This window comes from Doryrhamphus excisus, chromosome 12 (assembly GCF_030265055.1).
Source record: "Doryrhamphus excisus isolate RoL2022-K1 chromosome 12, RoL_Dexc_1.0, whole genome shotgun sequence".
NCBI lineage: Eukaryota > Metazoa > Chordata > Actinopteri > Syngnathiformes > Syngnathidae > Doryrhamphus > Doryrhamphus excisus.
In genome coordinates, this window is record NC_080477.1 from 12,744,336 (window position 1) to 12,770,614 (window position 26,279).

At 40.4% G+C, this 26,279-nt stretch overlaps 2 protein-coding genes across 9 annotated transcripts in view; one reads left to right on the forward strand and one right to left on the reverse strand.

Annotated features, from left to right (window-relative positions):
* On the reverse strand, nucleotides 1-17,878 carry ap1g1 (adaptor related protein complex 1 subunit gamma 1). 3 transcript variants are annotated; one of them, XM_058088852.1, is made up of 23 exons: nucleotides 17,686-17,857; nucleotides 13,673-13,876; nucleotides 13,443-13,567; nucleotides 13,148-13,289; nucleotides 12,247-12,343; nucleotides 11,389-11,465; nucleotides 9,277-9,372; nucleotides 8,981-9,061; nucleotides 8,554-8,652; nucleotides 8,421-8,476; nucleotides 7,964-8,077; nucleotides 7,721-7,861; nucleotides 7,350-7,404; nucleotides 7,112-7,234; nucleotides 6,138-6,227; nucleotides 5,904-6,028; nucleotides 5,688-5,792; nucleotides 5,424-5,565; nucleotides 5,218-5,344; nucleotides 4,761-4,859; nucleotides 4,534-4,694; nucleotides 3,495-3,593; nucleotides 1-3,406 (listed from the first exon to the last, which is right to left on the reverse strand). In XM_058088852.1, the coding sequence occupies exons 2-23, from the start codon at nucleotides 13,871-13,873 to the stop codon at nucleotides 3,305-3,307; spliced, it is 2,457 nt and encodes an 818-aa protein (XP_057944835.1). In that variant the 5' UTR covers nucleotides 13,874-13,876; nucleotides 17,686-17,857; the 3' UTR covers nucleotides 1-3,304. The 3 variants fall into 3 exon arrangements, with proteins under 3 accessions (XP_057944835.1, XP_057944836.1, XP_057944837.1); XM_058088853.1 differs by lacking the exon at nucleotides 17,686-17,857 and adding an exon at nucleotides 17,075-17,406; XM_058088854.1 differs by lacking the exon at nucleotides 4,761-4,859 and having other exon boundaries at nucleotides 17,686-17,878.
* Nucleotides 17,811-26,279, forward strand: part of znf821 (zinc finger protein 821) — a 16,017-nt gene continuing 7,548 nt past the window's right edge. The window contains exons 1-3 of one of the 6 annotated variants that reach the window (XM_058088858.1): nucleotides 17,811-17,952; nucleotides 25,633-25,764; nucleotides 25,872-26,010. In XM_058088858.1, coding sequence (XP_057944841.1) covers nucleotides 25,715-25,764; nucleotides 25,872-26,010 — 189 coding nt within the window. In that variant the 5' untranslated portion in view covers nucleotides 17,811-17,952; nucleotides 25,633-25,714. The other 5 variants (XM_058088856.1, XM_058088860.1, XM_058088855.1 and 2 more) reach the window with 5 other exon arrangements.

Here is a 26,279-nt window from a genome sequence, read left to right on the forward strand (position 1 = left end):
TAAAATTGAAAATATCCCATTTAATAGATTACAACTTGTCATTTTTATTCATGTATCATACTTTCAGTCTGACATACACACTGAGCCTGAAGCCACACTATATGATTGAGTCCAATGTGGGGGGGAAAAATCAAGAGTTTGGATTGGAAAATTCAGGAAATTTCATTTTGAGGGGCTAGTGGACACACCGGTAACTGAAAACAAAATTACTGATTCAAATGTGTGCACTTCATTCATCACCAACTTTAATCTATATTGTGACCCCTAGGGCTGAACAAAGTCCTATTGTACACATCAGTACCCCACATGACGGGGCTGAGACATTCTTGCATTTTCCAGAACAAAAAATCAAGTAAAGTAGAAATGACATTATTTACACTGGCTTTCACATGCAGCTCACAAGCTGAAAGTTGACATTTACAGCCCCAAAAAATCATGTGAAGACATCACACACACACACACACAAACAAACACACACAGTCACTCTCAGGCATCATTACTCTCTCGCTCTAACACACACATTCAAACTCTGACTATTGCGCTGATGCTTTTTGTGCCCCTCATTTTTCTTCATGTGTCCAAAGCACTTATGTTGGGTTCATGTTAGCATTTTGTCGTTATGGACTTGCACCGCCGCTCGAAAACTGATCAAATGTCACCGACTACACACTGGTTGAAAAAGACAAGACAAACACCAACAAAAACAAAACATTCTGGACAAGGAACTCTCCTTCATACCCTCAACTTTTTTTTGCACAGCTCCCCCTTGCGGCCACTAACTGTCTTTCTCCTGCCACTTTTTCCAATGGTGGCTCATAGCCTCCTAATTATTTGGGGAGTATGAACATCTTTAGAATAAAAGTGGAAGGAAGGTATTGCATTAAAGAGAAATAAAAGTCTCGTAAAAAAGGTAAGGAGGGAGAGGAATTTAGAGGCGCAAAAGAGGGGGAGCAGACGTATAAGGCCAAAAAGGAAGGCAGGAGAGCCGACATTTGAAGGGCAGGGAAGCTGACGCAACAAGGTGCAGCTTTGTGGTTTCTCAGTAGTGCACGTCATCATTCACGCTGGTCAAAGCAAACTCTAGACAAGAAGCTTCTCCAGATATCTTTGTAAAAAGATGACACATCCAGTCATGAGACACAGTATGAAGACTAGTAAATCAAATGCAATTGCATCCGTTTTAAGAATCTTCCTTTTGTACATATATGCATACAATTACATTTTCCTCGCTAATCTGTTTAAGTCTTCATCTGTTTTTTTTATTTAACTGGATCAGCCTTTGTTTGTTTTACAATTATATACAATGTACAGGTAGCAGATCATATACCTTTTACAATGGATGAGTGGTGATACAGGGAGGCCTGATGTTGACTACTAGGACTATTTAGATAATATACATAGTGAAGTACTGGTTTAGAAAATGGGATCTAAAAAAAGGATGAAAGATAGTACAAGAGACAAAACATTTGTAAAAGCCCTCGATATGTACAGAAAAAAGCTAATATAGCATTTGTCAACAACAGAAAAAAGATCAAAGTGAAATTATTTTTTTCCATATACACATATTGTAGCTGAAAAATATTTCCAAAGCGAATAGTCTCTCTGATTTTGGTCACAGGAGTTAGATACTGAAGCATAGTGATTGAATATCAAAGCATCGTGGGGGCCGCTAAGGTGGTCAACTAATAACTACTGTTAGCGTCTTTCATGCAGCCGAACCCCCTCTCAGATTGCAACAGAGGGACTTCAACCAGGCCAGCCACTCAAAGAAGAAAACATTGTGAGGTATTAATGTTAGCCTCCCCAACAGCAGGGGTCAGAGCTGTGATTCACAGAAAACCAGAGCCAAGATTGATCACACTAAAAACCCCAAACCCCCGTCCCAGTACCTCACTCAATCATCATTTTAAAGAGAGGGATAGTAGTGGATCTCCATACTCCACTTCAGTTTTTACTTCATTTGACAACGCTTGATGCCATCCTATGAAAAAGGTTACATCTATTAGCTGCCATCGATTTTGAACGATTTGCTTCGTTTTTGGGCCTTTCAGGCAAAAATGAAGCTCAGCAACATTATTTGAGAACAACTGTGATCAGGTCGCTGTCATTTGCATTTCAAAAGAATGCGCAAGACATGATTGAAGGTGACATACTCTGAACCCTCCACCAAAAGAAACCTAAAAGCGCTTTAAATAAAAAAGGTGTGAGAGATGATAATTTCCAATATATCGTGATCATTTTCCCCTCATACAAACAGGCTAACATACAAAGCTCAGGGTGAGCGTTTTCTCTAGCGAAGTCAGAAAGGCACGTCAACTTTGATATCAGGCATAAATAATCAAGTCGATTTACTGCAGAAACCAAACATACTTTCACAGAAACAGTGCCAACGTGATGACTGTCTCATCAGCTATGGAAACAAAAAGGGGCGAAGATGGAGATTGGCATTCAGTGCATGTAACTACATTCATAACAGGCTTCATTTACATGTTTGTGCAACCAGCTAAAACAAATGTGTCCCAGTGACAAGCTTATAGAAGAGCATTACAGCCACATGAAAAAAACATTTGAGTGTGTCAGAATTCTGACTGACCGACCAGGATTCTGACCTGACTTTACTAAAAACCGAATCACATCCACAAGGCCTGAGTAGGCATCCTTACAAGCAATACAAACTGTAAGGAAATCTATGCAGTGAAAGTTGTAAATGCATCACATATTTGAGACTGATTTCAGGCCTGAATTAAATGCAACACCACTCGCGCAAGTCTAACCATTTCACACCAATGTGCCATCGAGGATCTTCTGGTAGGTCGGTCAAAGTGCGATTGTGATGCAAAGAACCAAGTATGCTCTTCCAAACATGATAAGGGGGTCAATGAAGTAAATTACCTGACAAGTAGTTAGGGACTGCATTGTAAAGGTCTTTAAAAGGCTCAGAGAAATCATAAATATTAACTGATTAAATTGTATTATTAGCCATTCCACATTTGCTAGTGTGTTCATAGAGGGCGGGGGAATGATGTGCGATGAGTGAAAAGGAAAGTTAGCACGACTAACAAAAGAGACACAAATTAAGAAAGAGTTCACTGATTGATAGGTAATCCCACTTAGCCTAGCAACAGCTCTTCAGCTGTACTTGTTTTTTCCTTTCTTAAAGACGCTCTGCTGCAACTGGAGGGCAGCAGATTTTAGTGAGTCTTTTGGGTGGGTCCGTTTGGGGGGGAAGGGGTGGCAAGGCAAAAGAAAAATCATTTTCATAGTCCCCCTTGGAGGGGCTTTCGTGAGCAAATGAAGCAGATCATCACTGCCACGACTGAGGGGGAAAGTTATTGACCTCAGCCAGGTCTTGCACAGGTGAGCCTTTGTGAGTGTACGTCAGCTTGATCCTCATCCGGAGCTGTTGCTGAAAACGGAACATTGTTTTTCATAAGAGAGGAGACTCAAGGACGACTACAATAAAAATCAGACTGATTTGAGGAAAGCAGTCTAACCTTTTGTGGGTTAAGAACTCTGATGACCTGTGTGACAGTTCCCTGGTTGAGTGCTTGGACGACATTACTACTGGGGGACAGGAGCTGCAGCTGGAATGTCTGGAAAAACATAGCGCCCATGTACACAAAAATGAATTACAGGACAATTAAAAAAAAGTCACTCACAAGCACTAATAATATTATAACTCATGCATATGCATGAGTTGATTGCAGTGCTCCAGTATGGAGTTGACGAGGCGCACTTTGCCGTGGTGTAAAATATCAAAACTACACGAGGTATCACATTTGCCTCTATGGGTTGGTTCAATTCAGCAATTTTGCGACTTTGAAGATTAAACAGTTAACTCCTAATGAGGATGAAAGGAGAAACACCAGGGAAGAAGGCGGCGTGCCAATGTGTGTGAAAATAGGGTTCTATTGGGGTTATAATGGATATCATGCCACCAATGAGGCCTTCCAGAAGCTGGGGACAGAAACAGGGTGGTTAGAGAAGACAGTTGCCAGTTACAGTTAAATGTCAATATTTACTTTCAAAGTCAATTTAGGAGTGTGGCTTGAAATTTTCTGCAATGCTACTAAAATTTGAAGTTTGGGGCCCACTTGCTCCTAGAAAAAAAAAAGTTCATCTGGAGCCCTGGCAATCAAAGAAGAGATGAAAAGAATTTGAACTGCAGCCTTAATAAAGATAATTTTGTGCCCCAATTCTCCTTTTCCAAACAAAGGCAGCCAACGCCTAATTACAGAGGAATCTCCAAGACACAGACTATGAGATGGAGTTCACAAATAAAGATCCAATTTCAGTTCTTGAGTCACGAAAAAGAAGTTGATGCAATGTTTATGGAATGCTACGTTTTTCATGCATATAAAATAAAAGCGCTCAAAATGTGGTTAATCACGCCGACTAAGCATAATAGGATAGCACATGACTAATCTTGTTTAATAATCATGTTTGTGGTTTCTCAGTTCTGTTTGTGTGTACTGGGTCTTTTCTAGGATAGACCTCTTACAATGAAGTGTTAGAGTGCTTTGCAATGTTTACCTTTGGTACTGCAGCCTGAAAAACAAAGTCTGTCATGTCTGCCTCTGTAGAGTTGGAAGCATGGATGGTGATGACCGCAATGTTGGGGTTTGGGTTTGCCCTCTCAAATGCAAAGTCTATTTTGAGACCGTTCTTGTTGTAGGCAGTCATAGGAGGGATACCTACAGGAAAAGACGACTGTAAATAATGCAGTGTGGAAGATAAAGGGGAAGAAAGGGGACTCTCACCTGCAGCTGCAATGTCATTAAAGAGGGGCTGTGAGGAGAGGCTATCCAGGAGAAAAGGGGGTTGGGAGGCAGGTGCAGAGGGAGCAGGGGCAGGACCACCTTGGAAGGGAAGGCCAGGGTTTGAAAGGATGTGGACACGCCATTAGGACATTTGCTTGTTAAACACGTTTGCCGTGAATTAACCTGTCAGACAGCCATGCATTCATGACTCTGGCCAATTCAATTATTAACTTTTGGAATGTGGGAAGAAACCAAAAAACACCACAAGCACAGGGAGAACATGTACAATTTCACACAGAGGTGAAGGGTGATGCTTGGGTACAATAATTTGCTTTTCATAAAAACACGCAGAGGCATTCAAAGAAATAGAAAATGATATCGCAAATAACTATTCTAATATTGAATAAACCATCTTATGTGAGTAAATTGTTTAGTAAAAAGTTTTAGAGCACCCTACCACTTAGTGAGATGTCACCAAGCAGATCCAGCAGCTCTCCTCCTGCTGATGCAGGCTTGGGGGGCACACTTGTCTGGATTACAGGCACCACATCATTACCACCCAGGAGGTCTAGCAAATCATTTGCCTGGGAGACAGGTGTCAGGTGAGTAACAGTTTATATGGCGATGAAATTAATATTTCATGTAGTTGAAATGTCCTTTCACCTGGTTGGTTGGCTGACTAACAGGGGGTGGATGTTTGGGCTCCCCAACAGAGGGTTCTGTCTCTCCATTAGTCTGCACAATCTCTGTGGGGCCATTAGTGGCTGTTTTCTCCATAATAGGCATTCTCTCGAGGAGTGCAGGCCTGAGAAGAGATGCAAGCATAGGAGGATGAACTTGACTGAACCACTAGAGGAAAGATTTTCCAATTCGACTAAACGGCCCATTTTATTTGTGCTGGGTGTGTTGGTTGTGCTGTTATTTCACCTCATGTGGTCATATTTCTTGAAAAGTGCGTTGTACTCCACAGCTCTCTGTTGCAGCTCCACATCAATGCTACTGCCGTATATTGAAACCACCTTCTTGATTCGGCTAGAAAAAAAAAGGTTAAATGTTAGCAGGAAATTGCATGGGTACATGTTTTCCCAAATTGGTCCACATATACAAGCAAAACAAAATTAACAATACAATCCAATGACTCACTTGACACCACTGAAGCGAGTTGATAGCTTCATGATGGCAGTAAGAGCATAGCCCCGAGTCACAGGGGTGGACAGATTGGATACTAGAAGGCCTTCCAAGACATCCAGAACTTCATCTTCAGTCACCTATATTAAAAGGCAAGAGGGAAGGGTAAGCACATCGTCTTAGGATTCACAGGAATTTCTCTCACAACATAGTCTAGCGTGTGATTATTAAAAGTTATTCTTCATATACCTGGATGGGTTCCTCTTCTTCACACTGTCCAGATACCAGCAGATCTCCATACTCCCCTATGCACCAGGATGCCACTTGTACAAGAGGTTGCTACAGAGACAGAATTGAGACTTAGAGGATGAATTTTGTTCATTATCCACAATCCGTATGCGAGACATGAACACACGTCTGTTTCGGTTTCTGTGCATTCTAAATACGTAAAAGTACCTCAAAAGAGGCAGCTCATAAATGCATGTAATGTGATGCACCTATTCTGCCTATAAAGCACCCTGAAAAACTTCCAAACTTCCAAAAAGCACCAAGAGCGGTTCATTTTCATAATGTAACAAGCGCATTAACTAAGCTACAGCGACAGTTATTAATAACAATGTCACACTGAAGAACTACATTACTGCTGTAGTGCCACCTCGCCGCAACACACTGACTAGCAACAGGCTTCACCACACACTCACCCGCAGAGCATCAACCCCATGCTCACAATGTCTAAAGGCCACTACCAAAAGGTAACACTTTATATATTGGAGCTGCTGCCGCTGCTGCAGTTTTTGTTTTTTGAGTTTGAAAACATTACACTAGCTGAAGTGTTTGTTTCTATGTTGCTATGTGAAATAAATGTGCCCAGGAAGAAAATTCCAGTGATGCTTAAAAGGACCTAAATACGGCAAAATACTGTATTACATGTTAGGATGAATGTGCCTGTTACTACCTGGTTACAGCATGTATATCCACAAACCGTTGTTTTTTGGTGGTGTTTTAATAGCGGGCTTTCTAAGCAGAATGGCAGTGTGTCCTATTACGTGCATTAATTACCTGCCTCGGTTTTAGATATGCTAGAACACAGAAATTACAAAGATATGCATGTTCATGCCTCACATAAGGATTGCGTGTAATGGGCAAAATTCCAAAAGAAAGTGGACTTGTCCTTTACAATGGTGCACTGTATCATTAGAGGATGTGTCAGTCCCTTTTCTAACCTGCGAGATGTCATCCAGAAGGGCTTTGTAAAGTCTCTGTACGGTGTAGGCGTGCATCTCTACACTGTTGGTGATGAGCTGAATGAGGTTGGGAACAGAATCATCGCGCACGTAGCTACCTGCCTGCAATGTTAATCACATGAAAACATACATTGATGAAAATTATAGTGGGTCTCCAGTATTAATATAAAGGGAAAGGAAATTTGAGACTTCTTGGGCGTTAGGCAGTTATACGTACTGTTGTCAGAACTCTCATTATGGTGTCTATGTGCCATCTTTTCGAAGGAGCATACCTGAAACACAGAGCAAACATCGATACACTCAGGAACAGCTTAAAAACAAGATTTTCACATAATACAACAAGGACACTGATGCTGTCAGATAAATATATCAACAGTATTCCAGATGACACAGCATTTCTTTCACGGTATGCCATCCCCTGTGATACATATTGTGTTGTTCTCAAAACAGTTTGATTTTCTTGTCAGGCATTACTTTGATTTATTCTACTTGTACCATTATGTCTAATTGCAGTTCACAATGGCCGAGCACAGCCATAACATGCTAGAAAAGGGCTAGGAAAGGTGTGTGTGTGTCACAATGTCGTACTTTTCTGCTGCAAGAAAGACTCCTGATGCACAGTCGGCTTTGAATTCTGGGTCACAAGAGTCCAGGAAGTAGAGCAGCTCTTTCATCATGCCTCTAATGTTGTTGCCGTTCACCAGGGCAAAGCTCAGTTCCATTGCACGTCTACAGGAGCAACGTGAAATAGATCAAGGACAGAAACAAAGCAGTTACATAAAAGATACATTGGTGAATGTCCTCTAAGCCGAAACACTGGAAATCACTCACCTCTTGATGGACACATCAAGGTCTTTTAAACAATCCACAATGGTACTTCGATGCCTCTGCACCGCATTGTGATCTGTCTGTACCGTCTTTAGTAGGGATGTCAATGCCACATATCTGCAATGGTGAGTTGAGGAGAGGATGAACAGTCAATGTTTATATAATCCTCCAATTTGACTGAATGTGAGAGAATCAATGCACTTGATGAAAAGCATCCTTTCCAAAAAGCAGAAGTTTAAATATTCAACAAAGTTGCACTGCAATAATACCACTAACACTCAAAGACATTTTAAACTCAGCTAAAGCTTCCATGTTTGAAGAGTCTCCTCTGCTAATTGAGCTGTTTTGTTAGTAATGACATAATTAACTCATGCATTAACTGTTTTTGTAGAATCAAAAAATGTGGGAACAATTTACAAGAAGCCAGCAAATACAAAAATTACCATAAAAGGTAAATTACCTTATATTTTTGTCATTGTTGAGGAGGAACCGACCTAATATGTTAATGGCCAAAACCTGTGAGATAATGAAACATCAGTTAAATTGTAGAAAATCAACAATGCCCCCCCCCATCATCAATCCACTGAGCTCACCCTCAGTCCACTTTCAGACTTGATGTCCATGATCGTCAACACAGTCTCGTAGAGGATTGCGTTCCCTACATTTTTACTTGTCTCTGTGTTTGTTGCAACCTACAAGCAATAACATTACATTGTTGTCATTTCGAAAGAATCAAAAAAGGCTATACGTTGTCGGCTATTCGTACACTGCATAATGTGTCAGCATGAAAATGGCATCATCTGGGAAACAAAGAATGAATAGATGCTGTCAGATAAATATAAGTATCAACAGTCTTTCAGACGATGGATCACTCTATTTATCATCATTCAGCACTTTGAGTGGGAGCCATTCCTTGAGATGCATGTGTTTGTTTTCTGGATCTGCATCAATTTGTAGCATAAGAACAGCCAAAAGAATTGTGTATATGGAGGTCAGTGGGACAGTGAATTTTTTTCTAACCTGTGCAAGAATGTCATTCATTGCTTCACTGGAGTCATCATCGCTCCTGCCTAAAATTCGCAGTAGTCTCAATATCCTCACCTGAGAAAAGAAAACAACTTGGTCAATTCATATGAAAGGCATATCTACCCATTAACTACCGTAAGTGAAATCCTGTTTTGCCACCCTTGCAAGGTCAAGTGTACTGGGGACAAAGTCCAACTGCTGGACTTTCATTCCAAAACTTGCCATTTTTCACTTTTGATGTTCAAAATCCACTTGGCACTTTATAGGATAGATTGATGCGTAAGATTTACCTGCAGGAAAGGATCACTAATGCCTGACACATCATGCTCAGGAGAGTATCCGGACATGATTAGGTTCTTCAGGATTCTCACCAATTGTGGAACCAGCTACGAAAAGACCAAGAGCAAAACAAAAAAAAACATTTAGTTTTTCCAAGTCTGTATTGCAAGCTTCTCACTACTATAATCATCAAGTGCAAACAAAATGGAAGGGTTAGAAGTTTGTTAAAAATAGATTACCATAGTTAAAGCATTAGTAATCAAACTGCAGATATATATGTGAAATCAAACTGACTTGATTGCAGATACCTAACTATTTAGTTAGGCTGTATTTAGCTAACAGGACCACTACTCCTATGAGAATCTCGCAGAAATAAATGTTATTATAGGAATAGGTTGTGTTAGAAACTACAACATAATTCATTACACATGGCTTTGGTGATTCTTAAGTCTTCAAGTCAGCTCTCTTTTGACGTCATATTTAACATTTTGTGTAAGTTTCTGGTAAAACTGATGATGATGGGTGGGTACAACTGTAATTGTGAGGGATAGCAACAAACAACAAAATCAAATCAAAATAAAATTATTAAAAATGACATTCAAATTCTCTTTGCGTTAATCTTAACTGCTCAAAGAACATTTTCCACCATTACACCTTTAAGACAGTTACCTTCCTAAATAAATAAAAATGGCACTTTGTGAAAACCAACAGTTCCTGGTGACAACACCTGTGGCAAATATGTGAAAACACACCCACTCAACAGTGATCAGATGAGTTGCATATTTGGCAAATCAGACTCAAAAGAATTATGAGAAATGTAGCTGACAACCATCATTGTGTATTTTTTGTTCACACGGACATTGTAATGATCACTGTACAGATCCAAATTACTTTTTTTTTTAATAGCAAAAAAAAGCACCATGAATCACAGGACACATTTGGTTACATCTGAGGTGACTGTGAGGAGTGATTACTAATTACAGCATGCACCAGCTATGAGATCAGAATGCACTCTTACCTTCTCATTCTAACACAATGCAGGAATTGTAACAAAGACAAATGACAGAAAAAATATGAGGTAGATGTTAGGGAGTGGAAAATCATTCACTTTCAGAGAGCTCAAAATAAGTAGATCATGAACATGAGGGGTGGCGTTTCAGGCATAGCTTGAGCTGCACCGAGAGAGTACAGCAACCAGTGGAATACATTACAGCAGCGAAAGACAGCAGAAGAAGATAAAACACCAAGGCACGATTCAGTAAAAATTCAAGGTTTAGCACAGGGGTGTCCAAAGTACAGCCCACAGAAATAGCGACAATGAAGTCACGAGAAAAAGGTGTAACGTAGTAAAGAAAAACTGTAATGTTGATACTGATAATAATATGCTTTGTCACCTATAACACAAAGCTGACTTTAAATACATACAAAAATTGCCCTTTCACAAATAATGATCCCGGCATCCTTTCACTTTCCATATGCAGCCCTCACTGGAAAAAGTTTGGACACCCCTGGTTGAACATTTTCTTCCAGACTGACATATGAACCAGAAATCCAATCCACTTGTCTTAAGTGAGTCTTATTTCTAATTGGTAGATTGTGAAAAACTGGGCATAGGCACACATAATGCATATTACTCTGTAGTTTAATGGCTTGCATGGTGAATACACCGTTTGCCTGAAACACTGCCCTGCCGTGTTTGTAGCTGTTAATCCAGTGCACAGACATCCACTTTTCTACGACCTTCACATATATTTTTATCCTGCACGTGACCTAAAAATAGCTGGATGTGCATGTTTCAACTGTGCTGAGCTCTGCCATTAACATTCTCCCGAGTGGCCATTTAATCTGAAACTGAGCAATGAAAATGTGAACAAGGAAAGCCTCAAGTATGACACCTTAAGTATGACATGAGCTTACTTTGCTAAATCCATACTCATCACAAATGCAGGAAAATACTGCCATTACCAGAGGTAGTCACAGAACCACATAATGTCTGTATAAAATAGCACAGGACAGGGACAGTAGCTTAAAATCACATGCAGAAGTAGCCCCAGCTTTATTTGGCACACGCTTCAGGAGAAAAACATGTAACTGTATCATGGCTTAAAAGAATCTGTTTGTACCTTTCTGAAGTGAGACAGCATGTCAGGACTTCTCTCACACATCTCAGTAAGAAGGACAACAGATGTATGGAGAACACCTAGGGGATAAACAAAATAGAGGTCATGACGCTGAAAAGAGGAGGAGAAAGAAAAAGAAACAGTTGTTTGGTTGGAGATGTTTTATGCAGCAGTAAAGGAATGCAATAAAACTCCCGAGGGACATTTGAATTTGAGTTTGAAGGCTTATCACAGCCAGCAGCCGCTGCAAGTTCTGTTATTATAATAGCATGACACGGCAGGAACTTGTAACTTGAAAAGTTATCATGACAGCGGCTGTACTTTATTATATACAAGGTTTCTTAACATTATTGTCTGACTGCTTAAAATTATTCAAAACATGAACACACATTACGTATTTGATCATGTGGGAAATGTATACCAGAGAGAATATAAGCATAATATTCTCATCCAAACAATGAATTATCTTCTGCAATTGTTTTGACCTCATTCACTTATAAGAGAACTGGTTTTAATCTGTATGTGTGCATTCAGTTATACAGTCATTATTATACGGCCATTTTAGAGGATTTTGACTGATCTTTCAAGGCACATAGACTATTGTGTTCTATGTGAGAAGGTATATTTCAAGCACAACTTATAACACCATTATAACACCCGTCTCTACCCACTAGGTATTACTATAATATGGATATTTAAAAAGCAGACAATACTCTTTCCCTCCCATTCTGAAAGAAGAGTGATCATTCAAATTCATAAATGAACATTTATGTGGACAAACACAAAAAGAACATAGCAAAGTGCAGTGAGTGGAAAAGGAGGCAGGCAGACAGTGCATCCTGACAAACCGTTGACACTAACCATGGTTTTTCTCACTCAGCAGGTTTTTTGTGGCTGGAAGGAACATCTCCATGAGTTCTGGAACCTTTCTGATGACGTGAACTGCACACAACGCCGCCTGTCAATAAATATTTAGACATAAGACACACAGACACAAAAAATGTTCAAACAATATTAAACTTAGGGATGGTTTTAATAAATGAGCATGTAACACACATTCATGGTTATCGGGGATACATATTTTCTTAAAAGGGACCGTATGCAACAGCTTCCTCCATCAACCTAGAGGTAGACATTCAAACATACTGCTAGCATTATATCCCGCCTCTTCCTGGTTTGATTATGCCGATGTAAGTGTTGAGTTGTGTTTGTTGTCAATGATAGTAATTTGGTGCAGTTTTGCTACCAACGTTAGCTACCATTAGTGAGGTTGGGAACCTTTTTGGCGAAGCGAGGCATGAAAGCCACATATTTTAAAATGTATTCCCATGAGAGCCATATGATTTTTTTTAAACATTGAATACAACTAATTGTGTGCATTCTTAAGCAAGACTAACACTTTTAGACTAATAACATTGTTATACTAAAGCTCAACAATAACAAATAAGGTACTTGTTACTATTAATGAGACTTCTGGTGCTGCATGGTTTTGCACCGTACATCGTATGCATTACCATTTTGTATTGTTTAATTTAAATTCCAGGCATAGGTTTTATTCCTATCTAAAAAGGAGAGTATTTCTTATGGTTAATTTATTCCATTCATGTCAACACTAGGAAATGTGTTTAAGTATTTAAATAAACAGCACCACATAACATATCTTTAAAACATACGACAATAAAAGACTTATTGCAGAATTATATTTGCTGTACTTATGTGTTCCTTATAAACAGGTGACAAAGCATATCATCACGGGGCTTACCTTTTTCCTCAAGTAAGAGTTGGATGTTTTAAGTAGCTTCTCAACTTCCCCCGCCAGGTCACGGCACATTTCTGAGGAGCCCATGCAGCCCAAAGTGCACAGAGCCAGTCCCTGGACATACTGTGTGCTGTGATTCAAGTCACTGGGGGAGAGCAGATATTATTAATACTCCATAATGCCCGGGGGGCATCCTTGAAGAAAAATAGAGGTGCATTCAAATGAACAAACTGATGAGGTCACAGACACACTGAAGGTCAGTAAAAACAAACAGGTCGTTGCTTGTGCTGCAACTTACTTTTTAATGCAATTTGTCATTAATAGGTGGACGTCCTGCCTCTCGTCCAACAGCAGCATAGCTCCTAAATAACCTATTCGCTTGTCAGTAAACTTCTGGGACGCAATCAACTTCAGGCACTCGAGCTGAAAAAAATTGTACAAGGACAGGGTACATGTAGGTATGTATGCACGATATTCCTGATCGTTTCTTTCACACTCAGGCTCTCAACACAGTGCTTGTTGACTTACCTGCCCAAAGTGCGCCGGGTAGCCCAACATGTGCATATAAAGGAGTTTTGCCACATTTCTGCAACGATATGTATTGTCTTCTTCTCTAAAAGATGAACGGATAGCAGCACATTCTTTCTGGATCATTTCACGCTCCTCTGCCTGGGTCCTTGCTGTCCGGATAGTCCGGATCAGCTCCCGCAATCTAATCGGAGCTGGCATTCTCTGGAACACAAGACAGTGACAAGGTCAGTACAGGAGTACATTAAAACACTAGGGAAATAATGGAAATGTGCAAAGCAAATCATGGTCACTGGTCAACGAGCTTGTGACCTAAAGAAGAACATGACAGCCTGCATTCATGCAGACCTCCACTACCCATGAAGAACCCAGGTCCAGGTGCACAATGTTCACACACAGGCACTGTGTTCATGCTAGTGTAAATCGTATTTCTCACATGAGCCAGTAAGCTATTTAAGGTACCTTATTTTGTTATATGTGGTGTGAAGAAGTGTAGTTGTGCCTCATACTGTACCTGTTAAGTGCTGTGCTGAAAAAAGGAAAATTAACTACAAATAGAAATGGCAGCTCGGCAAAGGGTACAACATACATGGTTACCTAGGGGTCAGGCAAGGTTGTTGGTTTGCAATTTAAGAACAAGTTGAAAGTAGGCCTGTAATGATAGATTTTACTGGACAATAATTTTCATACAAGTTTTTGCAGATAAACTATTATTTTTGAGACCTTTTGCTCATCATTTTTGAGACCTTTTGCTCATCAATGTAATGTAAATATATGGCATAATGTGAATACACCAGATTGAGAGCAATAAACTTGAATGGTTGTTTGTCTATATGTGCCCTGTGATTGGCTGGCGACCAGTCCAGGGTGTACCCCGCCTCTCACCCGAAGACATCTGGGATAGGCTCCAGCACCCCTGCGACCCTCATGAGGATAAGCGGTAGAAAATGAATGAATGACCAAAAATGTTCCCACTGTGGGGCTCGGGCATTCTTCTTCAATCGCTTTTGTGCCTTCATTCATATTTGCTCACTTGCAGGCTGCAGCACTAGCTAGCAGCCCCGCCTCTACCCACTGGGACAAAGAGACTGAATTGACTGATTGACAGGAGGGTTCGCTCACTCCATTCATTCTGCAGGCCCAAAGTGGCCCTGATGTTGAGACCGGGGCACAGAGTGAACCCTCTTGTCATCCAGCCTGTTTGGTAGAGAGAGAGAGAGAGGAGTAAAACAAACATGTCAATATATCAATGCCGGCAAAATGATCAAAATGTGTTTTTATTTATCATGCGATTATTGTGACAGGCCTAGTTGCAACAAAAGATCACTGGGTGGGCAGAGAGGCCCTAGCAAAACTCTAAATCAAATTGTCGAGTGTGAACCAACACCATTCATATAACCTTTGTTCTAATGACCTAGTGGAGGGATGGGGGGTGTCTCCCAGCCTCTTGCTGTTAGTTATAAACACTTAAGCCAACCCCTGCCAAGAGCTATTTTTTTTAATTAAAAATTCCTCATCACTGCAGCACAAGGGTACATTCTACATTATACATTCTTACAATATCCAGTACACTAGTCCCTGTCATTAATCTACATAACTACTAACCTCTATCTCAGTAGTTATCTTTTAACGTAAACTTGTCAAATATCTTATTTACATAATAACCTTAGGGTTGCATGATATGTACCTCAGCATATATCAATATTTTTAGGATGCATCATGACAATATTAAATTTATATTCAGCAGAGTCTTGTACAAAAAGCTACCAACCATAAGCCATATAATGAAATACACTTGTCTTCTCATATTTTTTTCACTGACTGTCGTCACCTGTAAAACGTTCCTTATATTAAAGCTCAAAAATACAACATGATGAAAATATTCTCATCGAGTTGTCGCCGCTGTTGTTCCTGATAGAACAAGAATATGTATGTGTATCAAGCAGAATCAGTTTAGTATTAATCGTGAATCTGAATGTAAACAGAAAGTATAGCTGTAGCTGTATAGCAGTAACCTCACCATTTATCTTATTTCTGTCCATAGTCACATCATCATAAAGTGATCCTCCTCGATTGCCATAACACTGCCCCCACCACCATGTTTGAGAAATTATGTGGTATGCATTGCATCATGAGCAATTTGTTTCATCGTCATCGTGAGAATGTTTGAGTGGGAAAACATGATGCCACTCAATTGCAGCAGGCTGGCAGCATCTCCTCACAAACACTAAAACGCCTCCTCCCGAACTACACACCAGCTAAGTCTGCACAAAACAAACAAAAAAAAAAACTTAGCAACTCATCTCTTACTCATCACCGAGGGTGAGTGAAAGCTAGCTGGGTAAGCTTAGTTTAGCAGAGAATGATAGTCCTGCTGTACATGTATGGGTGAGTTGGGCCGTACGAGTGTGTTTACTACATGTTGTCTTTTACAGCTTTTTCATAAAGCGATTGGAACTGCATCAGCAACCACATCTTCCTAACCCACAGGTGCAGGCATTACAGTTTGAGGATTTTATAGCAATAAATAGAGATGCATACTTGGATGAAGATGTTTATTTGTTGTGAGGACAAAGCACCCAGTGAATGACTTGAGATGCAGCATCTATTTGAGGAGGGGCCAATATTTGAGTAAATAAGATATTCTACATAAAATGGCTGTAATTCCCAAATGGTACATGTAAGCCTGGGCAAACATCCTGATTTTTTTTTTTTTTTTTACAATATACTAATATATAAGATGAAACAGCACGGTTTATATGCATACGAGTTAGTGGTGTGTTTAAAATACTTAATTTGGCTGTAGTTTTTCCGTGACGCATTCATACTGTGGTGGGAATAAAGTCAGCTGGTATAGGCTCCAGCATACCCCTGTGACCCTTGTGCAGCTAAGCGGATGGATGGCAGTAGCAGGACATAACTCACCCAGCCCGAGCTACAGGTCATATTTATGTGAAACCTATCAAATGAAACCTGGAATTCTACACTTCAATGACATCGTGATTGTTTTACTTAAAATCACTTGTGGTGTTTTATAAAAGCAAACTCATAAAAACTCTAGTTTATCTAGTTAGAGTGTAGCTTCATAGCTCCTTGAAGTAAATCCACAAACTAGCCAACGACAAGTGTTAACTAATGTAGAAGCTAAACTAAATCACTGTATCCAATGTTCTGGTCAACGTTTGATTAACTTTATTCAGATCACTTCAGAAACTATAAGGAAAAGACTCATTGAGGGTACCTTATTCGCTAGCTATTAATGCCCCAATGAGCCAAAACTGTAACATTGCTTTGCAAGTATTAGGGATATGTGATAATACCCCAAGCGGTAAATGCAAAGAATGTAAGCAAACGAGACGTACGCGTATAGGCTAGCAACGAGCTAATAGAGGGGGACATTACCTTGAGTGTTCCAGCTAAAGTTGCCACTGGTGGAATAAGTTGACTTCACTTCGACTGACAATATGTAACGAATATATTATACAACGGTGTTAGGAAACACGGTTAAATTAAAAAGGACAGGTCACTATGGTCCAGAAATGACACCTGAACCTGTCCACCCACTACCCAGGATATGATGCGGTTTTAGGCCTTCTTGAAGCGTTTGGATTATCAAGCAAGGCGTTAGCTTGCTACCTGCTCACTCGTTAATTTCACGTTAACGTTCAACTAGTATTACTGTTGTATCTAATAAAAGGAACTGGTAATTGCGTTAGCTGGGTAACTGTGAATTTGATTTAAAGTGTTGTCACGACGACGCAGCCTTGGAGTTCCATAGTATGAATGGTTGTGTGTACCTAACAGGGCAGGTAGTTAGCTCGGCTAGCATGCTAAGCTAAACATACTGGCTAACTTAGCTTCTGACAGCCACAACCCCGGTGTACTGAGGACTGCCACTTCCGAGGCAGCGCCACAGTGAGACTTGCCAAAACCATCGAATGACGACATATTCCAAAAACACAATACAATTTCCCACATGTCTATTGATATGCGTTTAACCACGGTACACTTACCAGCCGCAGTGATGCCAGAAAGTAAGTGGAATCGTCTCTATTACCAATGGAGGGAGGAACACACTCGACATGCAAAATGGTGGCTACTCCAGCCTCAGCACATCTACCGCAGGCGGAGGGTTACACTGACATGTCCAAAGTGCTGCCACTGACTGCTCAAGTTTAGCAGCGTACAGTAGCGTTAGCTTTCTACGGAGGACCTGATTAAACTCTACCTTTTTTCCCAAGATTCACACCTGATATACCAATGATCGCTGTATGACATGGGTAAAGCCTTGATTACATTCTGATTTTGTCAGTATGTTTGCATTTATTACATGTGCATGATGTCTGGCTAGTCAGGTTATCCATCCTTATTATAAAGGGCTAGCTTATTAGCCAGCTTGCTAACGCCGATTCGTTGCTGTAACAAACGAATTCACCCCGAAATAACGATCCTTAACGATTTGGTCTTTAGTGGGTGTGGATGTCGTTCTTCGATCGAAAGGCAACCTCCACATTTCGATGATATCATGTTGTTTATATGGTGTTACTTTCTGTTATACCAAGCGGAAGAATATGGGGTTTGTCGTCAGGGTAGTGATGTGGCCCTTTTTACTCGTGGCATTCAGTGATGACGACTTCATGTAATGTTATGACATTGCCTGTGTGGTGGCTTACAGCGACACCTAGCGGCAGGTTGCGTTTCTGAACCGTACTTAATATGATACATTTGGACTCAACACTATTCAACACTCATTGTAAATTATCAGTATTTTTTCAAACGTGCAGTATTTTTCATTAAAAAACATTTAAATAGATCAACATATGTATTATTACAAAGGTTACTTTGTAATAAATGCCATATATAGTAAGGGTTGAATATTTCAAGTGCATCTGTCAAGAAATAGATGCAAATATATACATAATTACTTTATTAAAGAAATAAACATGATGTATTTCCAAATTCCATCTTGAATTTTCCGCGTCTACATATTAATAATGACAGTATAGACAAGATATGATAGATAATACTTTATAAATCCTTCTCCAGAGAAACTTACATGCTACAGAAGCATGATAGCACAGAAAGTCATGAAAAGACGGAGGTGGAGCGAGTACTAAAACACTTTGTGTACTAAAGTACTTTGCTGAATTACGAGTACGAGTAAAGGTACAGGTCTGAAAATGTAAAGTAAAACAGTAACTGATATAAATGTGTGTTTCTTTGCATACATTATATGATTGATGTGACCATATATGATGTATACAGTTGAGCAAAAGATATACACATTACACTAAAACATTCCCATTTACATGTGTATGCACTACACACATGTTTATTATGTACATAAAGAGAACGGATGCCGTCTGTTTGCACAGGGAATTTGTCTTTTCTACAATTGGCAAAAAATAAATGGCATAAATAGCGATTCCTGATCTTTTAATTCAGTACTTAAGTGTTATAAGTCCGCTTTCATTGGGAAACATTGCTGAAATGTGAAAAGAAATTGGTGCCGAAAAAAAAAATACTGTACTGCATTTTTGTATGCCACTTACATTATGTTTTATCACATATAACAACAAGAAATGACAACTTGTTTCTTCGTATTTGAGCGTCTTTAGAAGGGATATCTACTTATTTACCTTTATAGTAGCCGGCTTTCTGGAACATTAGCATAAGCACGATTAGCACTTCCGCGTTAGGTGGTATCCCATAATGCTTCGCGGCAGGCTTTACGTGACAGATCAGCTGAGCAGTGCGTCGCTGGCTGCAGTGAGCGAGCGCGCGCCTGGCAGCGGCTGTACATCCGACCTGCTCGTGGCCGCTCAGTAGCTCTCAGTGGGCCTTGGAGAGCCTTTAAAACAACACCTCTCCATTGGATATACTATTTTTTTAAACCACCGCAACAATGTGATGCTTTTGTGGATTCGTAGTTTGTTTTTTTTGGCCTCTTTGAATCGACTCATCATCGACTACATTAAATTATTTCATAATCCATCTGGACCGATGTAGGGGTAACCGTCCTGGGGGTTCGGAGGGGGATTCCATTTTTTTCCTTTCCCCGGGAGTGGACCATAATATGTCCAGACGAAAACAGACCAACCCCTTCAAAGTTGACTGTAGGTATTTAAGGTATTGTCTGCGGCTGCACCACCTTTGTTTTGTTTTGGGTTTTTTTTTAATTACCCCGCTTTTTGGAACAGGAATGTTACGCACCTCTACCAAGGAGCTTAGGTTTTCTGTTTTTGGTTTGTGTGTTTGTCTGACTGTCACCAGGAGAAGGTAAATACACCCAGGGATTGGTCAGGAAAAACACAAATTGCATTCAATAATTGTTCTGTCAGGTATTTACAGCTTGTTAGATATTCACAGAAATGTATGGATGGTGCCCCATGTTACTGTATGAATGTTAAAGTGGACAAAAAGTGTATTGTTTTTCTAATTCAGTCCATTTCTTGTGCATCAGTTGCTCTGTAATTGATGATGCAGATATTTTTTTTTAATTTAAAAATCAAAGGACTCAGGGGACTTGATTTCTTTTAATTTTTTTGCATACAGGCAAAAAAAAAAACCCTTGGTTAGTACTTAGTGTAATCTATAATCTATAACTGTAATTATCTTTTCCATAAGAAGTAATGTAAATCCGGTACTACAATTATAGTTTCACCTGCAGAAAACAATTTCCAAAGAATATTACTACACATAAATGATTAGTGAAAATGATAAACAAGCCTTTGAGATTCCGTTTACCTTCATTAAAATGTAATATATTTTTTCCCAAGACACAACGTGCCAGCAATCAACAAAGACACCACTTTCATGTTATTTCTGGAATTAAATTGTGTTTCTCACCTTAGGTCTCTGCTATTCTTTTGATCACAGTTGCAAAACAACACAGAAGTGCCATCATTTTGATACATTAAAATGGGAAACACCATTGAATTCAGTAAATAACAAAAAGTGGTGTCTATTAACCTTGCTGCCACATGGCGTCTTTGTCACCACGTGTATTCAATGAAGGTTAAAGTACCCTTAAATGGTCTTTTATGCTTTTAATTTGCTCTTTACATGAATTTAAATGGTTTTGTGCATTTTTGAAACTTGTGGCATAACTATATTAGTTAGCAAAGAACTACAGAGTCTGCTGCTGACATGGTAGAATGGCGATGGAGCTGACTTTCAATTTCTGTTTCCATGTATGAGCAAGCTGCTAACAAGGATGTTTTGTGATGAAAATATATTAAGAACACAGATGGCGCGCCATACTATACGCTAAACCGGAAAATGTACGCAAACAAAGCATCATTTTGGTACACATTTTCAACACTAACCGGGGTGTACGCTGGTGGAGAGTACAGCCACGTTTCCATTTGGTAGTCGTGTTCATTTTCCTTGACAACAGTACGGTTTGAAAAGATAAAAGCTCATCCGGACCACAGACTAGACTGAATCAAGAGTGTCTCTACTGGCTGCAGCCAAGTAATGCACTTCTTTTTGTTGTAATTACTCAATTTAACACAGTCAAAAGAATGATGGTACAGATGTGCCATCTGCTTTTTAACGTTTTACTGCGGTTTTACTGTACTGTACTTTGCTGAGCTCCATCCTTTGCTTGGTGAAACTCTTCATGACTCTTCGTGATTGTCCAGTGTAATGTGAACGAACGCTTGTGGCATCCTCCCCTTAAGCTTATGTAGTCTAACCTGGTGGTGAAACATGTCAACTGCAGTAGTCTCTGAAAGCTAATGAGATCATTCACTCCTCTACGACTATCTGCAGTGGGCACTGAAATCCCTCAAGTGGGCCGTGTAATCTCAACATGACTTAGTGATGGCACACCAGTGTGATTTCTAACATGCTGACATTCTTCATTGATGGGGTGATGAGCATTTGCCTTAACTTACTTGATGGATCACTTAGGACAATTAACAGTTGCCAATTGATATGTAGTATTGATATTAATCAGTATAGTGTTGCCAAACTGGGCAGTAGAGGTCGAAACGGGTATAGCTTAACTTCCCATATATCTGACATCATGTTTTTGTTCTTCAAAAGTGACAGTGGTTCAACAGTACCTATGCAATACATAAATAATACACAACGATGGAACTTACGTTTCAGCTGATTCCGCACATATAACGCCTCACAGTGCACCAAACGCATTTTTGCTTCATCCAAACCATATACGGCACAAAATGTTACACCTCATTGGACATAACCAACATATTCCACACACAATGCTGCTGGTGTGAAGTGAATCAAGGAAGTACAATTGTCCTGGTTGTCTAGGTTTCTGTACGTTGAAAGAAGAAGTCCATCTCTGCATTGCAGCTGTAACAGTTTCCACTCTGACGGGAAGACTGTCTACAAGAGTGTGTCTGTGGGAGTTTTTTTTTTTTGCCCGTTTGTGATGTTATATGGAGCTGATGTTGGACCTCAAAGAAGGCCTGCTGGCTTATTATCTCTATTGAAGTTCATCCCTAAGGTGTTTGCTGGGTTTGGGGTCAGGAGTGTCTAGTACTTCCAAATATTACTCATCCAAGCATCTTATCTGTCTGGGCTGGGGGCCATTTGAGTTTTGTTTTTTGTTTTTTTGGCCTGCTGCAAATTCCAGAAATAAAATAAAACACACCCAACATGTAGAGTAACGAATAGATGGAACGAATAGATTAAATTTGTAAATCTTAAAAGATATCTCACAAATTATACAGCGTCACTTTTACGCTAGTTATAATGGGACACACACCTTCCAAAAATGAAAGCTTTTATCTCATCAGACCAAAGAGTATTTTCACAAAGATTTTGGGCATCAAGATGTTTTCTGGCAAAATTGAGACAAGCCTTAATATACTTTTTGTTCAGCAGGGGTTTACATCTTTAAACTCGTTTGGGCGTTTGGATGTTCATTGGATGTCGTTGTGGGGTCTTTTGTGACCTCTTGGATGAGTCGTCGCTGTGCTCTCGGGGTCATTTTGGTTGGACGGACGCTCCTGGGAAGGTTCACGACTGTGTTGACATCTCTAACATTTAACAAACACTCGAAAAAAACTTTTTCACACCACTGTTTGTTTGCTTAGTTTTTGCGTGTTTAGTAAACAAAAGGTGAACAATCTAATAATGGTCCCCTGCATCCTCAATTCTTCTCCATGCAGCTGCTGGAAGAAAATGTTTGAGACTATGAGGGAAGTTAACTTGTGTGCATCTATTGAAAAATACATTTTGTTGAATTAGGCTGGAAGTGTGTGTTTTGAAGTTGCTAAAATGCTTTGAATTCAACAGGACGCCTCCTACCTGCAATGCCTGGTGCTCAAACCAAGTTTTGGTTTTATTTCTTTTGTTGGGTTTTGTTTTGAACACCCGCCACCTGCCGCCGTACCCCCCCCCAAATCGTCTCTGCCTTTTCTGTTGGCTGATGAGTTTGTCTCTTTGTCTGGAGTCAGACACTGCGTCACCTCCTGCCTACAGACACACAGACACTCGCAGATAACATCACAGTGGCAGAGACGTACGGCGTGAGGGAGGGAGGGGGAGAGGGAGGATAGACAGATGTACAGACACAGCCTAACAGCGAGGGGGATGGGTACCTCTCACACATCAATCATGTTGCTGTGAGAAGCCTGCTTGTTGTGCTAGTTCATAGTTCCGCACTGCCAGTGCAAACAAGCGGATTTCTATGGGAAAAGTGCACAAACTGGGTTCACATGTCAGCTTTATTTGGCTTGTAACCACACAGTAGAAAGACAGACTTCCTTGAGATGTTTCTACTCAGGATTTGCTGTAATTGCACCTGTCTAGTCTCATCGGGATGTATCGCCCATCTTGCAATGAGAGAAGCGTACAGGACTTAAGTGTGAATGCTACAGCAGCCCACCATGATACTTGTCTCCTGGGAAGCCAAGTGAAGCACAGTTTTGCAGGGTCAAGTGCGCCAAGAGAAGCTGGTGTACATATGGGAGAAGCTTGGTCCTCCTCCTTCAGAGCTGGCTGTGCAGACATGGAAGCGGTGGGAGCTGTGTGCAAGGGCGAGCCGGGCTGTTCAATGTTGTGTGGGTGGCAGTGAGAGAGTGAGTGAGAGAGAGAGAGCTCCAGGAAAAGAGTGCAACCTACTTCCCCCACGAGACTGCAGCATGTATCTGGCTGTATGTCCGTGTGAAACAGTGTAGGGGGTTGGGATGCAAATGAAGTGTGCACGTATGTCAGCAGGCTCAGTTGGCATCTCATTCATTATGTCCCAGTGCAGGATGGCTGATGGGGAAAGCGGCCTTGTCTGCATTGTTTTGCTTGTATAGATTTGGTAGATGATTGACTTGTCGCGACTGAGGTGTTTTGCTTGGCTGAGTTTTTGCTAACCTATTCTACTTGAATTGTCTGACGGCATTAATTGTGTCTTTCACTCCTTGTTTAATCAAACGGCAAAGTGTTCTCAGCCGAGAGGCCTGCACTAACACATTTGTGTGTTTGAGGGGACTGTTGGTGCATGCACAAGTGTTGAAAAATTAATGACTTCTTATCGTAACCAAGGCATGAAAAGGCTGATTCGACGTTGCTATGGAAATAAAGAACCTCAATCTACAGTCGCAGAATCTACAGAAATGTCTGTTTTTCTTATATTTTATTACTATATATTTGCTATTATATTTGTATTACTATACTCAATGATATGTACTGTTTTGTTTCATCTACTGCACTCAGTTAGCGCGTTATTCTGGTTAATGTTGAATACTTAAACCAAAATTTGGCCTCAGGTTGCGTAGAATATGGTGTGCATCTTGTCATGTTGTTAATACACTGTCTGAGTCCAAGTGTATTCTTGTATAATGTATTTTCCCACAAAATATCCTTCTTAGCATCATATTGGCATGCAAATACATGGAAACAGGAACCAAAACTAAGCTTTGTCGCCCTCTTCTGATGTCATCAGTGGTTGACGCTGTAGTTCTTTGCTAACTAAAACAGTTACTCCACAGGTCTCAAAAATGTTGACGCAAAACACGTTTATATACTTTTACAATTATAGTTTTACATGCAGAAAACAATTGGAAATGCATATAATTGATGAATGAAAGGGATATATACCCACGACCCTATAGAGGATAAGCAGCATAGAAAATAGATGGACGTTTTGGTTAGAGTCTGAACTTTTGTAACTGATTAGTGATACTAACCAAGGTTCCGCTGTACTATATTGATACTCCAAAAAAAAAATCGCATACAAGAACTGCATCAAAAAATCTGCCTTTACAAGGATGATGTTGTTCAGGTCTGATCTGATCTCAGATCTGAGGGGAATGTGGTTAACACTTTTCACCTAAGTAAATGAACCAACCAATGTGTTGTTTTTGAAAAGGCAGCTTTTTTTTTATCCTTCTTTGTAGATTGTGCTAGTTTCACCTGATGAAGTGTCCGTGGTATCCATCATCAAATAATGTATCTTTTTTGACCATTTGCAGTAAATGTAAATGTAAATATTTCACTTTTTATTTACAAAGAGCTCATTCATTCATTCATTTTCTACCGCGGGCGTGCTGGAGCCTATCCCAGCTTGTCTTCGGGTGAGAGGCGGGGTACACCCTGGACTGGTCGCCAGCCAATCACAGGGCACATATAGACAAACAACCATTCCCACTCACATTCATACCTATGGACAATTTGGAGTCGCCAATTAACCTAGCATGTTTTTGGAATGTGGGAGGAAACCGGAGTACCCGGAGAAAACCTACACATGCACGGGGAGAACATGCAAACTCCACACAGAGATGGACGAGGGTGGAATCGAAATCGGGTCAATCAGGCCCGACTCTGCTTTTTACCAAGAGCTATATTTTTGAAATTGTATTTTTCGTGATTATTTAAACCTGTCAACATTTGTAAATGTACCATTGTACAATATATGAACTAATACTGTCTTGATTTTCATTAAAGGTGGCCATTTCAAAATGCTACTGTGTTCCCTCCACTTCCAGGGCCATTCCACACTACCGGCATTGCGGGATTTCAGCACACCATTAACATGGACGGCAGAGACGAGTTCACTGAAGACAGCGAATGCTGCAGCAACAATTCCCAGGAAGTCCTCGGACAGGAGAGCATCTCAGGTACAGGACAGAGAGAAGCGTCGGGGATGGACAATGTTTCACGTAGTGAGGGGGTGTTAGTGAGAGTAAGCCCTACCTTGTGCTCTGTTGTCTGTCTGTATTGATAGGGCTGTGTTTGCCTCCATAGAAGACAGCGATAGTGACCTCGACCACCACGGCGAAGACTCCTCGTCTAACACCTCGACTGACGACCACATGACGGCCAAGAGGGCACAGTGCCACCTGCAAGGAGCGGGAGTCAAAGAGGTGAGAGCGGCAGCACCCATATATAGCCCATTATGCCTCACAAAGGATTGTGGATGATAGGCAGCATTTTTAAGGATGTGCAGTTTTGGAAGATTATAAGTTGGAAAAAATGGCCTCTTACTAGCCAATGGATAGCCATAGCATCTGAAATGCACACCAGACATGGGCTTGCTAGACCGTGCAACAGCATTTCCCCCAGCACAGACGACAGGCCTCCTCCAAACAATTCACCCAACCCCTTTTACCCGTGAAGGGCCAACCATAGTTCC